This window comes from Neolamprologus brichardi, chromosome 17 (genome assembly GCF_056152115.1).
Source record: "Neolamprologus brichardi isolate AB-2024 chromosome 17, ASM5615211v1, whole genome shotgun sequence".
Taxonomy (NCBI): domain Eukaryota; kingdom Metazoa; phylum Chordata; class Actinopteri; order Cichliformes; family Cichlidae; genus Neolamprologus; species Neolamprologus brichardi.
The window spans coordinates 5,445,369-5,459,702 of NC_142120.1; the positions used below are offsets into that span (position 1 = coordinate 5,445,369).

Below are 14,334 nucleotides of genomic sequence, written 5' to 3' on the forward strand. Positions count from 1 at the left end.
AGCTGTACATGGTGAGCCGTGTAGCCGACTGTTGTCCTGCCTGGCAGGTCATCTGTCTGTCTGCCTGGCTGTCTGCTCCACTGCCTGTTGCTGTGTTTAGATACAGATAACACAAACAGACCTTCGCCTTCAGGCAGTTCCTCTTATCTGGCCTCCATGTACGGCTACATCATCTGTTGGGACAGGGGTATACAAGTCTTCTCTTGTCTTCTCTTATTTTGTCTTCTGTTTTGGGCTTTTTTTCTGTTCTGCTTGTCTTCTAAAACACATACTCTGCTTTTGTAACTGCCTGTCATGTTTGGGAAAAGTGCTCTTTATAAATGTTTGTACACTTGCTCATATTTATTTCGAATCCTTCCTTAAATGTAATATTTGATGTCTTACCGTGGCTTACGTAGTCATCAATTTTAAGCGTTTATTGATACTTACATAATATTTGTAATAAAGATTTGTCTAATTTAATTTCTTTCAGTTAAAAATCATATTGTCTTTTACATGTTTAGCCAGCACAAAGCAGAAGTCATGATGATTGAACATTATGCAGATGTATTTTTGGCTTTCCTTCAGTAATGACGGAGACTGGTGTTGTTGAATGCTGGCTGCATGTTTGTAAATGCAATTTAAAACTGTGTAAGATTTCTTTCTTTCCCTGGTATTGGTGCAAAATTTCACAATCAGTGCACCCCGAAATGTAGCTTTCTCAACTTAGCTTTGCTCTTAACAGCCTTTTAAAAGGAAAGTTATTAAATGAACTATAAAAAAGGGCTTATTGTTAAAATGACACAAAGGGCTCCACTAGAGAGAAGCTGCTGCCAGCTTGAATAATCTTTTTTAATTTTTCTAAGTGCAAATAAAGCACTTGAGAACAGATTTGTAGCCTTTTATTTGTTCTTGTAAAAAGTGAAAGGGATATTAAAATCGGCAGCATTCCAGTTTTCTTAATTGCTGCCAAATGCTTGTGTGATTCTGGTTTTGCTTTAGGAAATGTTGGCAGTGTGGACGACAGGGCGGTTAAAAAAATGTTTTTATGAACTTGCCCAGTGTGATAGGAGCAGTGTCCGTCTTCACATTGCGGTCCTGATCTCACACACTTGTCTGCGTGCTGTCTCTGCTTGGTTTTGTGGGACTCTTTCTGTTGTTTCTTCTGCACATCTGGTAGAACATGTGGCCCTCAATACTGAATTAATGTGTTTGTCTATCCATTATAGAGCCTTCACGGTTATAAAACCACAACTGCCGCTTTACTGGAAGCTCATTCCAGAACAAGCCACCAGCCGTAACTACATTTGTTAACACCTGCATACAAACAATACAATAATGTTATATCTAAGTACTCTCTTTGGGCTCTAAAATGATGTGCATAAAGTGATTCTCACACATGAATTGTGGTAGAAGTTTATGCCAGAAGTTGCCTTTTCTAGTAGAATGATTGAAATTAGGGGCATGACTGTCCTTATCTATTGTTCACGCTAATCCCGTATACAGCTCTGTTGCCATGACAGACTTTGTAATCATTACTGAAAATCCTTTGTTTGGTTTAGATGAAGGTGACAGGACAGGAAGCACACAGTACATCTGATTGGACTATGTAGACAGTGAGACAAGTTTTGTAATTTTGCCTCAGTATACCACCACGGTGAACCTTTAGCTTTAATTCAACAGAAGTTTCGGTTTACCAGTTTAGGAGTTACAGCCATTTTTATACAAAGTCTCCCATTTTCACAGTTAATTGGGCAGCTGACTGACAAGCAATTTCATGGCCAGGTGAGATTTGTGGCCTTGTTAGTCCGTTATTAGTAAAGCTAAAAAGTGTTGAACTTGAATTTGGTGTCTTTTGACTGGAACCTTTGAGTGAGGTCCAAACAAAACTGATGCGAAGGAGTGAAGTGAAGAGATTGCAGAACTTTAATCAAAAGCACTCTAGAGAGGTAGGTGAATCAATGTCAACGTCTCAAATTAAGAGGTTCCTTCATTAATGGAAATACAGACAGTTTACCCCCAGGTTACACAGAAGAACAGGAAGGACAGACTAGATAAATAAGATACCATCTCTTATTCAAAGCCAGATAAAACAAACATTAACCTGCACCAGAATGATGGGAAGAGAAGGAAAAAAGCAGCTTTTGAGGCAGTGTTACGATGAAAGCATGCATGACTGCCATTGGAAGCGGGAAACCAGTGTTTATTGATAATGGGACTGCTGATAGGATAAGCAAGATGAATATTGTAGTGTACAGGACTATACTCTCTGACAGCTTCAGCCAAATGGATCAGACAGCGCTTCATAGTTCAAATGGATAATGACCCAAAGCATAGCGCAAAAGCAATCAAAGAGTTTCTAAAGGCAAAGAAATGGGGTAAAGTTAGCGACCTAATCTCAACTCAATAGAGCATGCGTTTCAGTTGAGACAGCACTGAAAGCAGCAACAGAAGGTGGCTGCTGTAAAAGCCTAGCAGAGCTGCTCAAGGGAGGAAACGCAACATTTGGCAATGTCCATGTGTTCTAAACTTTCAAAAAAACCTTTTTTTTTGAGTCTTTTAAGAAAATATGGCCACTATTAGGGGTGGGGGAAAAAATCGATACTGTGTAGCATCGTGATATTTTGTTTGCTAATAATGTATCGATACAGGGACAGCAGAAATCGATATTTTGTTACAAAAAGGTTTTTGTGCTCTGACTTCAGAGCTTGTTGATCCTTTTTCTGAGCAAGAATCCTGACATTCCTTCACTGTCCAAATGTGTTTAACTTTTTTTTGGCAGCAATAAACATGACAGTTTACTTCTTTTAATTTAAGACATGTTTTATTTTAATTAAGTTTAAAACTTTTTTATTTAATGTAAAATTATATTTTGTTTTAATTTACTTTCAAATTCTTCAGTTGCTGAAGGGGCTGCATAGTTTTCATAAATTGCATAGTTCAGAATAGCTATAATTGTACCAGATGGTTGCATTCAGTTAAGTTGGACTAGACTATTAGATAAAATGAATATTGATAAAGTTTACCTTTATGTACAGAATCTGAATATCGCAAAATATTTTAAAAAATTGCAATAATATCGTATCGTGCGTTAAGTATTGTGATAATATCGTATCGTGGGATGTATGGTGATTCCCACCTCTAGCCACTATGTATAAAAGTGGCTGTAATTCCTGAACAGTTAATGCTCACATTCTTTGGAAAACCCTGTGAAATAAACCTGAAGTCTGCAATTGGCAAGAACTGTAATATTTAGACTTGCTGGCCAGGCTAATGTCGCTTTCATGTTACTGCAGCTGTTCCTCTCATACTGACAGACTGACTTCCCACAGTAGATCAGCTCTGTTAGAACTGAATCCCTGACCAGTGCAGCTCGATGCAGCTTTGCTGTTACAAACATTAGAGCTGGAGACGAATGAACCATCGAGGACTTGATTTTTAGTTTAATGACATATTTTCTGTCTCCTCTTCACGTGGCTTTTCTGCTCATCTCTTGCAGAGTGCTCCGAGCTAAAGCTAGCTGCACGGTTAAACTGACTTCACTCGCAGATGGGCTCACAGTTTGGCCTGAGAGAGTCGCTGCGCTGCGTTGCTGCTTTTGCAATTAAAACATGAAATTACTAAAAGAAAAAAGGAAAGTTATGCATGATATGACAGATTTAGGTGTCACACTATTATCCTTGTCTTTTGGCCACACTAATCCTGCATGAAAATCTGTTGCCATGACAACCCTTGTTATCATTGCTGTAAATATTTAGTTTAGTTTAGATAGAGGTGACAGGACAGGAAGCGCACAGTAGACATCTGATTGGACCGCATGGACTTTTCTCACATGTAGTCGATTGGTGCAGCAGGTAGAAGGGTTCTCAGGCTGCAGCGCATGCGAGTAAATGGTTCTGTAATTTGATATCAACTCAAGCTTGAAAAAGCCGCTCTTTGATTTAACTTTGTCTGCTGTTCACAGCAACCTCGTGTTATCTCGCCTGCTGTTTAACTTGTTATCACCCTACAGCTACCTATTGCTGCCAGGCACGGTGTCAACTCACCACAGCTCAAATTAAAGTGCAGCGAATGCCCTGCACATTCAGGAGGCAGAGCATTTTTAAATTGCAAAAAGTGATCTTTGAGTAGACACAATTTTTGCAGTTGAAATTTTTCTCTAGGAGTTTGATGAAGATAAAAGCCATCTGTCCCTTTTTACATGTGGATGTATGTTTTCTTTAATGTAGCAGCAAGCCGTAGACCTTCATCACATATTCCGTCTTGTCTGCATGATGTAGAGCTGCATCGTCTCAATCCTTTGGATGTGTGTTTGTGTGTTTATGCAGCCCTAATTTCTCTCATCTCCCTCCTTCCACCAGATGCAGCAGGTGAGCATGCAGCCCTCCACAGACAGCGGTCTCTGCCCCATCGGCCTCCTGTCATCCCTCTAGTGGCTCGCATGGCTGACCAGAACACATCTGGCACTCCAGCCATGACCGAGAGGGAAGCGTCCCGCCTAGATAAGTTCAAACAGTTGTTGGCAGGACCCAACACAGATCTGGGTAAGAGAAATTCACCCACCAGTCTCCGTCTGTCAGTGTTACAATGTGTTCTGTTACTTAGTTCACTTGTCTCGCTATTACTTTGTCTCTCTAGCGTTGCCTTACTTCTTTTGTTCCCTGAACTCTTTCACGTTTTCATTTCCTTGCACTCTTTTGCTTCCCACTCTGTCTGCCAGCTGTGTCGTGCTTTTAACAATGCTGCGAGGGAGAAAGTCATCCAGCCATCTGGACATGCAGATTACAAGGGGGGAAAAATACCCCAACAACAAAAGCCAATGACAGGCCTTTGTTCTAACCAAACGACAGGCCTTTATTGTTTATCCAACCCAAGAGATGTTGTTTGCTACCACTGCTTACCCCAGTGGCCGTGAAATCCTTGTGAACTCTTTGCATTTGACTTTGTGTCCTTTGTAACTAACTTTTGGCAACTTGTGCGCATTAGCTTGTTGCATCGATTCCCTTGTTTCAGGTAATTAGGTTACATCGAAGTAGTCATCAAACGAGTTATCTGAGTGCAGAATGCTGAGTTCTGAGATCCCTCCAGTGACTAGTCTGCAATTTGCAGCATGTTATGTGATGAAATATCTGTGATTTTAGCTGGAGAACATTGCTTCTGAATTTGTGGAATTATTGCAGTTGTTATAGCAATGGTTTAAATCACAGCAAGGTGGGAAAGCAGCGTTTTCTGAATGCAGAAAAATCCCACATTTTACTGAGGTGTCTGCAGTTATATCAGAATCAGAATCAGAATACTTTATTGATCCCTGAGGGAAATAATTTTTTGTTACAGTGCTCCATTATAAACAAACATTAACAAGGCAGACAATACGCTAACTAAGAATAGTACAATATATACATATATATATATATATATATATATATACATAAGTCACTCATTAATAAATAGCTGGAAAAGAAACGTGTAGTTGTAGCAGTAACCAGTGTGTTAAGTGGATGCGTTGTACAGGGAGATGGCCACAGGCAGGAAAGATTTCCTGTGTCGTTCAGTGGTGCTTTTCGGTAATCTCAGTCTCTCACTGAACGTGCTCCTGTGACTGACCAGCATGTCATGGAGTGGGTGGGAGGTGTTATCCAACATTGTCTTTATTTTGGACAACATCCGCCTCTCTGACACCACCTTGAGGGAGTCCAGCTCCATCCCCACAACATTACTGGCCTTACGGAGTAGTTTATTGACTCTGTTGGCATCTGTGACCTTCAGCCTGATCCCCCAGCATGCAACAGCATAGAGGATCGCACTGGCCACAACAGACTCGTAGAAAATCCTCAGCATTTTCTGGCAGATGTTGAAGGACCTCAGTCGCCTCAAAAAATAGAGACGACTCTGGCCCTTCCTGTAAAGTGCTGTGGTGTTTTTAGCCCAGTCCAGTTTATTGTCAATGTGTACTCCAAGGTATTTATAGTCCTCCAGACATATGATGAACATATGTCAGTCCTTCATGAAGAACAAAACACTGGAGCACAAACATTGTTTGACAAAAAAAAAGTTAAATGTGGAACTCTAAAAAATACATACGTAAATACTTAAGTGAGGCCAAGCTGAGGCTTAGAGCTGCTTGTCTCAGCGTATATACGTCTGTCAGTTACCTTTGACAAAATCCAAGTCAGTGAGTTGTTAAGAAACAAGTAGTAAAAATAGCACCCACAATACAGTTGTTTTATCACACGGAAAACCTATAGAGACCAACATAGTATATAATAAAAAATCACATATTGACCTTTGAACAGTAAACCTGAGACCAATGACCAAAAATTGTAGATGTTTGTCTCCTTCCTCGTTAGTTTGAACTGAGGTTACCTTTGGTCAGAGCAGAGACTTTTAAAAGCGGCTGAGTTCGTGTGGATTATTGGTGCAGGATGAACTGTAAAAGTCGAATGTCTTTTAAAAGCCCTTTTGCTTTTAGACCCTCGTTGAGATTAAAGACGTACACCTGATGTCCTTGGGTTGTTTTTGTGTATTTAAGCTGTGTGTATGTGTTTGTTGAATGTGGCTGACAAAACATAGCGAGGCCACTGTGGTGAATTTGAAAAAGAAAAAACCCAAACAAACAAAACAAAACCCCAAACTGCAAGGCTTATGAGGAGAATTGGTTATGTGCCTGTCTAAATACACTAAATATGCTAAATGCAAAAAGCTGTGTCAGACGTATTTCAGCGCAGAAATGATACAGTTTAAACGCCGTGCCTTCCATTTTCAAATGACGACTGTGGTCTTAATTTACCGCAACCGAAAAGCTTTCAACGTGTATTTGAGACGGTGTATTATTAGAGACAAACATTTTCTTCAGGTTTTTCTTTACCTGATCACATTTAAGTAATTTCCTTGTTGTTTTTCTCATCTACTGTTTGTGCCTTGGTGATCTACTGTTTTGCTCTTGGTGCAAAATCAATGCTTTCTCAATCTGTTTCACATTAAACTGCATCCTGCATTCATATTATCTTTCTTGGAAACGTTTGAATTACAGGCCAACTGATACTGGAATTTTGAGGCAGCTTGAAAGAAAATAAGGAAAGTAATTTTCAAAACAGTTGTTGAGTAATAACAGGTTGAGGGAGCTAAAAAGGCAGCAGCTTAGCTAACCTGGCTCCAAAAGCAAATCAATATCTGCAAACGTCCATATATATTTTACAACAAAAATAAACATGCTGTGGCCAAAAAATATCCCTCTTTATAATAACTATAAATTCAATTTTTTATATCCCTTTAAATTTTATTTATGCTTTAAGATGTGCATTATTAGGTTTAAGCCCCTCTATGTTGTACTGGTGCCTTTGGGTATATTTAATTAATATGCTAGCACTAATGATAACATATCGAATATCCTGTGAGATGTATCCATAAATCATGTCAATGCATCAAGCTAGCTAGCATTAGCTAATAACCTAGCACTCCACCCTTGCATCCAAATATTTTACTTCTGGCTTCAAAATCTAACAAGCAAAAAGTCATTTGCAAGTTTGGTCAAAAATATTAGTATGCAAAATAGTGACATCATAGTGCCTACAACCGTCTTTTATATACAGTCTATGTTTACAGTGGGCACACATACTTGTTGTGTAGTTATTCAGGCTTTAATTTGCAGCAGTGTTTTATCCAGTTTACTTAATTTTAATTTGTGCTATTGCCATCATTATTGTTTGCAATCACATCTTAATTGTTACATTAATCTGCATTCTCATCACCTAATGGCTTAATACATGGTGCTGGTTGACTTGCAGTTTGAATCAAAGTGTGCAAATTAGTGTCCCTTGGATGACTTTGCGGATGCTTAACTTTGCACATGTAGACTGTTTTAATGTGTACACACACACACACACACACACACACACACACACACACACACACACACACACACACACACACACACACACACACACAGTGGGCATTAGCTACGATCCTAAAATGTAAATGTAGGATTTCATTAGGCTTGAATAGCCTTCGTCAGCACACTTCTTCACCCCTTGAAAACTTTTCTAACAAACTGGTTCACAAGTCATCAGTGTTAGTCAACAGCGGTTGCGGCCGGCTCGGGAAAAGTGTATCTTGCACATCAGCAGAGTGTCTTGAGATGTCAGCCCCCATTAAGGCCTGCCAGGCATCACATGCTGACTGTCTAAATTTAGTTTAGTCCCTGCACCATGATTAGATACCCCAGAACGGGCGAGCCACGCTGCCGGCTGCTGGCAGCATGAAAGATGAACTTCATTCACAGGACATAATTAAGTGAAGGATTGGAGGAGAAGGGGGGTGCTGAGAGGTGATAGGGAAGGGGAGAAGGATGGGGCAGATAAGATAAGATAAGATGAAACTTTAATGATCCCCGTGGGGAAATTGGGTCATTGCAGCTCCAAAGAATGGGATATAGATGAAAATACAAAAGGAAAAAAATAAATTGCCAACATCTGATGGAATTTAAGCCTCTTGTAAACACAAAGGTAAATAATATCACTGTGTGCTCACAGTTGGATGCTTTGCTTTTGCCGTTACTTAGATTATTTTCAAAGACTTTTACAATTTAAGAAGTTTTCATTTAAAAGTAAGATGACCAGACACATACCACTCCTTGTCCTTTAAGGGCAGGCCATTATTTCTGCTGCTGCCTGGGACGCATTAATGCTCAAACAATTCGCACATACATACCAGCAGACTGTGTCAGCGGGGATGACACCCCCTGGTGTGAAAGGGAAATTTGACCGACTGTCCTTGAGCTCAAAGGACGAGGGTTGGGATGATCCATTGGCTGGTTGCTCGCCTGAATGGTGTAATTAATTGCAGAGGCAGCCATGTTTTGGGGCCAAGCCACCGGACATGGTTGGTCTGCCAGCCTCTAGAGACCAAACGTAGAGATGTGTGTGACTTGGTGCACAACCCAGCACCATTGGTCCCACAATTTAATACTTAGTTATGTACTACTGGTATTTGGCCAAAAAATAGTTTAGGTGCATTATATAAATATTTCACATGTCAGTACATTATTTCTTTTTCTTGATCAACTTGCTTGAGGATCTCCTTTGCATTCAGAACTTTAACACCGCTGTCAGTTTCTCTCTTAACTGTCTCTCTCTCTTCATTGAACCTTGCGACAGGTTGTGACAGCAGTCTGTTTAGCATGTAAGGTCATGTAGAAGGTGATGACCTGTACGCTTGTAAGAGTAGGGTGATTGATGTCAGGTTGATCTCTGCTAATTATTCCTGATGTCCTGAGGCGAGCCGGTCTGTTGAGTGAACCTGAACACAGCACCCACTGTATGCACAGTGAGGGGGGAGCTATTTTAGACAGAACTGAGGGGGAAAGGGGGATGAAATGAGTCCCGTCTACTACAGAGTAGAACTTTTGCAGTTTCACATTCCATGTTACAAGTGAAACACTGAATTTTTTCCACAGTGAAAAAATATATTTAGCGAGTTAATAGAGGGTTTTTTTTGTTTGTTTTTTTTGGGGAGCTGTACTTCAGATTCAACGCAAATCGCATCTCAATGAACCCAAAATGTACTTATTTTTTCCATTTGTTTTAGAGAAATGGAATAAGATTCAACCATTAATTATTTTCATGATTAATCAATCAAGTGTAAGCTAATACTGAAAAATTAAATACTTGGACCCCATGGTGCTGAATAGCCCAAAATCCAGTGATACAAATTATTCATTATATCAGAAAATATTGAAACATCTCCATACAGCTTATTAAATGATCTTGTTTCTCTTACAAATGCTTCAGAAGTGTCAAAACCATTACTATGGCTATTTATAAGCACTGATGGATTCATTGTTGGGATCACCTCAGACTGCTTCAATTAAAGCTTTAATGGGAATGATTAAAATTAGTCACCGTCAAATTAACACATTTATTTATTACATTTATTAGATATTTGGACCGACACTTAGCCTAAATGATTTTTAATTTGCTTGGCATTGCAGTTCAGTTCATGCTTGGAGGTATGACTATGGGGCGACTGTGGCTCAGGGGGTTGGGAAGCGCATCTGTAACCGGAAGGTCGCCGGTTCGATCCCCGGGCTCTCTGTCCTGGTCGTTGTGTCCTTGGGCAAGACACTTTACCCTACCGCCTACTGGTGTTGGCCAGAGGGGCCGATGGCGTGATATGGCAGCCTCGCTTCTGTCAGTCTGCCCCAGGGCAGCTGTGGCTACAACTGTAGCTTGCCTCCACTAGTGTGTGAATGCGAGAGTGAATGAATAGTGGCATTGTAAAGCGCTTTGGGTGCCTTATAAAGCGCTATATAAATCCAATCCATTATTACTAAAAGTTTTTATCACAGTGCTTCGGAAAAGTAGCAGTTTTCTAGCAGTTTTCATGGTAGCATTATTATTACTCTTATTACTGTTGTTATTATTGCTTGTTTGGCCTTTATGTAGACTTATGTTGGCTTAATATACTGTCCGGAGTGCATAGAATAAACATTTTATTGTTGTGATAAAAGCTAAACTGTTTCACCATCTTTACGGCTTTTATTCATTTGTCAGCGTGCGTGGGGGCAGTCTGGACACTTAGCTTTGTAATTGTGATAACTTGAGAACAAGGTGATGTGGGATTTTGAAATTGTTGCCATAGGTGTATCTACTAAAAATCTCGGACCAGTACGAATTGCAGTGATCTCGACCTCAAGGTCAAAGGTCAGCTTTTCTGAAAATTCAATTCAGTTCAATTTTATTTATATAGTGCCAAATCACAACAACAGTCGCCTCAAGGCGCTTTATATTGTACAGTAGATCGTACAATAATATGTACAGAGAAAAACCCAACAATCATATGACCCCCTATGAGGATTTTCATAGGAGGAATAGAAGGCTGAGTAGTACTGGCAGCTACGGCTACAGCTGTTTGTGAAAGGTGCCTGTTAGCCCACAATAGCACGTTAGCTCCACCTTAGCTGCTTTGCTGTGGGTGCACGTAGAGGAGCCGGCTGAGCATCTCCGGCAGCGGCAAACTCTGAGAACTGATGACTCGCCGGAACAAGTCTCTTTGAGCCACGTGGGCCACAGGAACTTTAAGTTCTTCGTTCATTACCACGGCTCCACAGTTCATCAAACTTTTTGCTCACAGAGCTCTAATAGCTGTTGATTGGTGATTAGTAACAGTCCATGAAACATCCAGCTGTTTATGATGCGAGTAAACATCTTGACAAATGCACCACTATATGGCACGTTGTGTTGTTGAACATTTGTGCATGTGTGATGTGTTTAGAGACTGTATTTAATATTGTAAAGTCTCTCTAAGTCACTCTCTAGGAGAGACTATAAGCCACAATTTTACAGACTTTATGCATATCTTTCTCTTTTAATACATTTTAAGACCAAGAGCTGGCATCTGACATCAAGCAGTTATTGCTGGATGGCAGAAATACTGCTGTTGCTATGGCAATGGTCGTTTCTCCTCTTTTTCTTTTTTGGCAGTTTATCCTTTCACTTCCACCTTTTCATCATTTCTTTTTCTTTCTTTGAGTCTTTTTTCTTATTTTTGTTTGCTCAGTATTTGGTCAGTATATGTGGTCACTTAACACACGTAGTCCCACACAAGCCGGAGATCTGTGGGTCAGCAACTCTGTAAATAACTTACAGAAACACATACAACACACACAAACCGATATCTAACATTAAGAAAGAGGAACAAACCAAACCAAAAGGCTGCTCAGTGCGCAGGAACACACTTGCTTCCATTACCTCGCTGCCTGTCGGTGTGTCTCTACCCTCTGTTGGGGGTGCTGCAGCTCTTTGTTACTCTTGCAGCATTTCAGCGCCCGACTACCATCAGCCTCATTGCAGCAGCGGTGGTTTGGAGGCCTGCTACTTTCTGCCACGCTTTGCTCGCTGCACACTTTGTAGCGCTACAATCTGCAATCCCGTTACACAGCATTCACCATATGATAGGCTTACCATCAGGACCGTCTGCAAAGTTAATAGACGCTATCAAAGTGTGAATTGGCGATGTAATTCAATTCAGCTCGGTCTTAAAGCTTTGCCTAAAAGCACTGATCATGTGTGACGATTCCAGAGGTGTGTGTCACGAGCTCGGCAATTATAAAAAAAAGAGATGATGTAGCTTCAGACTGGCCATCCTGCAAAGAGAGGGGACTCCATGTTCATTCTGATGAGACGCCAATAAAATCTATTTAAAGGAGCAACTTTTTCCTTTTATTTCTTTTATTTAAAAGCTGGGAGAGATATTGTGAGAAATACTACATTTTTAAGACTCTGTGTTTTCTTATTTCCCCTTTTTGCTTTAAAATTGTATGCTGTGTCAGTCAGTGAACGAACATTCGTTTGTGCGCGCTGCCTCCTAGCATGTCCCCAGGCGTAACACCTGACTTGATAAGGTTGATCCAACCACCAGCTGTCTCCTGTGTCAGTATCCTCACAGATTGTCTGGCTTAGTTTATTCATATGTTACACCATGTGGTCTTCCAGGTGAGCTTTTCCATCCTCCCTTTCTTTCTTTTTAGGAAGCTTGACTGAACAGACCTCAGCTCTTACAGTTCTCTCCCAGCTGCTGAGAAATTTCTGCTTTATGTGCACGCCGGGCAGACGTACACATCTGCAGCCATCAGCCTTACCCTTCAATTTAGTATCTAAATTAATCCGTTTACTAACTTACATTTAAAATCGTGACAATTCTCCATTATAGCTCTGCCCACAGCCTAGTTGTGTAGTAATTTTATTCATGATTAATAACACAGCGTTCCTTAACAGGCTTTCTTTTACTTCCTTAAGGCTAAATCGAGAAAAAAAGATTCCCATTAAGTGTCAGGTTTAATTTCAAAAACCATATACAGTGAATAAAAACCAGGAAGTTATAAGGCAGATAACCTTTTACTATTGCAGAAACTTTCAGTATATTTTTAATTAATCATTTATTCTGCAGTAAAGGAAAAAGTGGATTTCTGGATTCAGAATCGATGCTTATTGTGTTTGACAGCCCCGGTGGTGGTGGCTGACATTAAACATGGACACAATTTTAATTAATGAGGTCAGCAAATGCAAGTAATCCCTGTGAGTCAATAGCTGTTTCCCACTGTTTGTTCTGCTCTTGGCTCTATAATCTGTCATATATGCTTGATATGAATATCCTTAGAATGGTCAACTCATATAGGAAGTGACATATGCTGTGCTGACTTGTTTCAGATTGAGGATAACCTGAGCAGCCTGACCAAAGGCGAATTATTCTGAACTGTAAATCAGCCTGAGCTTCTCGAGAATTCGAGAATAAAAATGTGGAGCTGGACATCAGCACAATAGGTCCCCTTTTACAGGATCAGTTTCACCTCCTTTGCTCTAGGCCAAAAGAAAACAAAGCCTTCCTCTGCAGTGGTCAGCGTGTGTTTCAGATTTTGTTTTGAAGCACTTTAATGAGGAGTATTCACTGTTAACTATTGCAGTTTGGTAGTTTATATATAATCTAAAATATATAAATATTTGTGGACAGCAGCTCTTTCAGTCAACAGAAATGTTGCCTGCAACACTAACTTACCTGCAATTTAATATGACTGCAGAAAAGGTGTCACCAGGCCAGATATTTTTGAAAGTGTTTCACCCAAACCAGTTAAAGGCAAGGCAAACCTCGGGGAATTAACTATACAAATTCTCTGTGTTCATGCAAAAGATCACACTCTCTCCTTCTCTCTCTCTCTCTCACACACACTCTCTCACACTCACACACACAGTCACACCTGTATGCTCATCTGTGTTCCGTGTCCTCTCCCAGCCATCTGGGCCATCCATCAGGTCTCCTGAGCAGGTATAATCCAGGGAGGGAGTATCTTTTTACAAGAGTCCCATTAGTTTACGAGCCGTCTGCTCCCTGGCGCTATCGCTTTGTCCTTTAGATGAGTTAGACCATTCAGGACTCTCTCACAGCATTCAAGGTTTATAGGAGGAGAGCTTAACTTTTTAATATACTCTGTGATAAAGGTGTCTGTCCTGATTGTATTGTTTTTCTGACCTCAGTGACTAAATATCTTCAGATGACTTGAATAATAAGCTCGAGAAGATATTGCATTCGCTGACTTTATCACTGAGGTATTTCCCAAAACAGGTACTTTGGGAAACACCGTTGTAAAATGTGCTTTATAAGCTTTACGTTTAATACTGCACACATGAAGGAAAGATTTAAGAAATAAATTGTACTGGTACTTATTGCGTGTAAATCTCACATCTATAGGTCAGTAGATTTTAGATTGTGTTTTCTTACACCTCCCAGTTCAAGTGTATATCCCTAGCTACAGTGGCCACTGTAGGATAAACAGTGGTTGCCAACGTTCATCTGTAGCGAGTGTGG

The 14,334-nt window shown here is 40.3% G+C and overlaps 1 protein-coding gene across 3 annotated transcripts in view; it reads left to right on the top strand.

Moving 5' to 3' along the window:
• tbc1d22a (TBC1 domain family, member 22a) overlaps positions 1-14,334 on the top strand; it is a 172,056-nt gene that overhangs the window by 11,090 nt on the left and 146,632 nt on the right. For all 3 annotated transcript variants that reach the window (XM_087830307.1, XM_006780559.3, XM_006780558.3), the window contains exon 5: positions 4,341-4,523. In XM_087830307.1, coding sequence (XP_087686433.1) covers positions 4,341-4,523 — 183 coding nt within the window. The remainder of the gene's footprint in view (positions 1-4,340; positions 4,524-14,334) is intronic.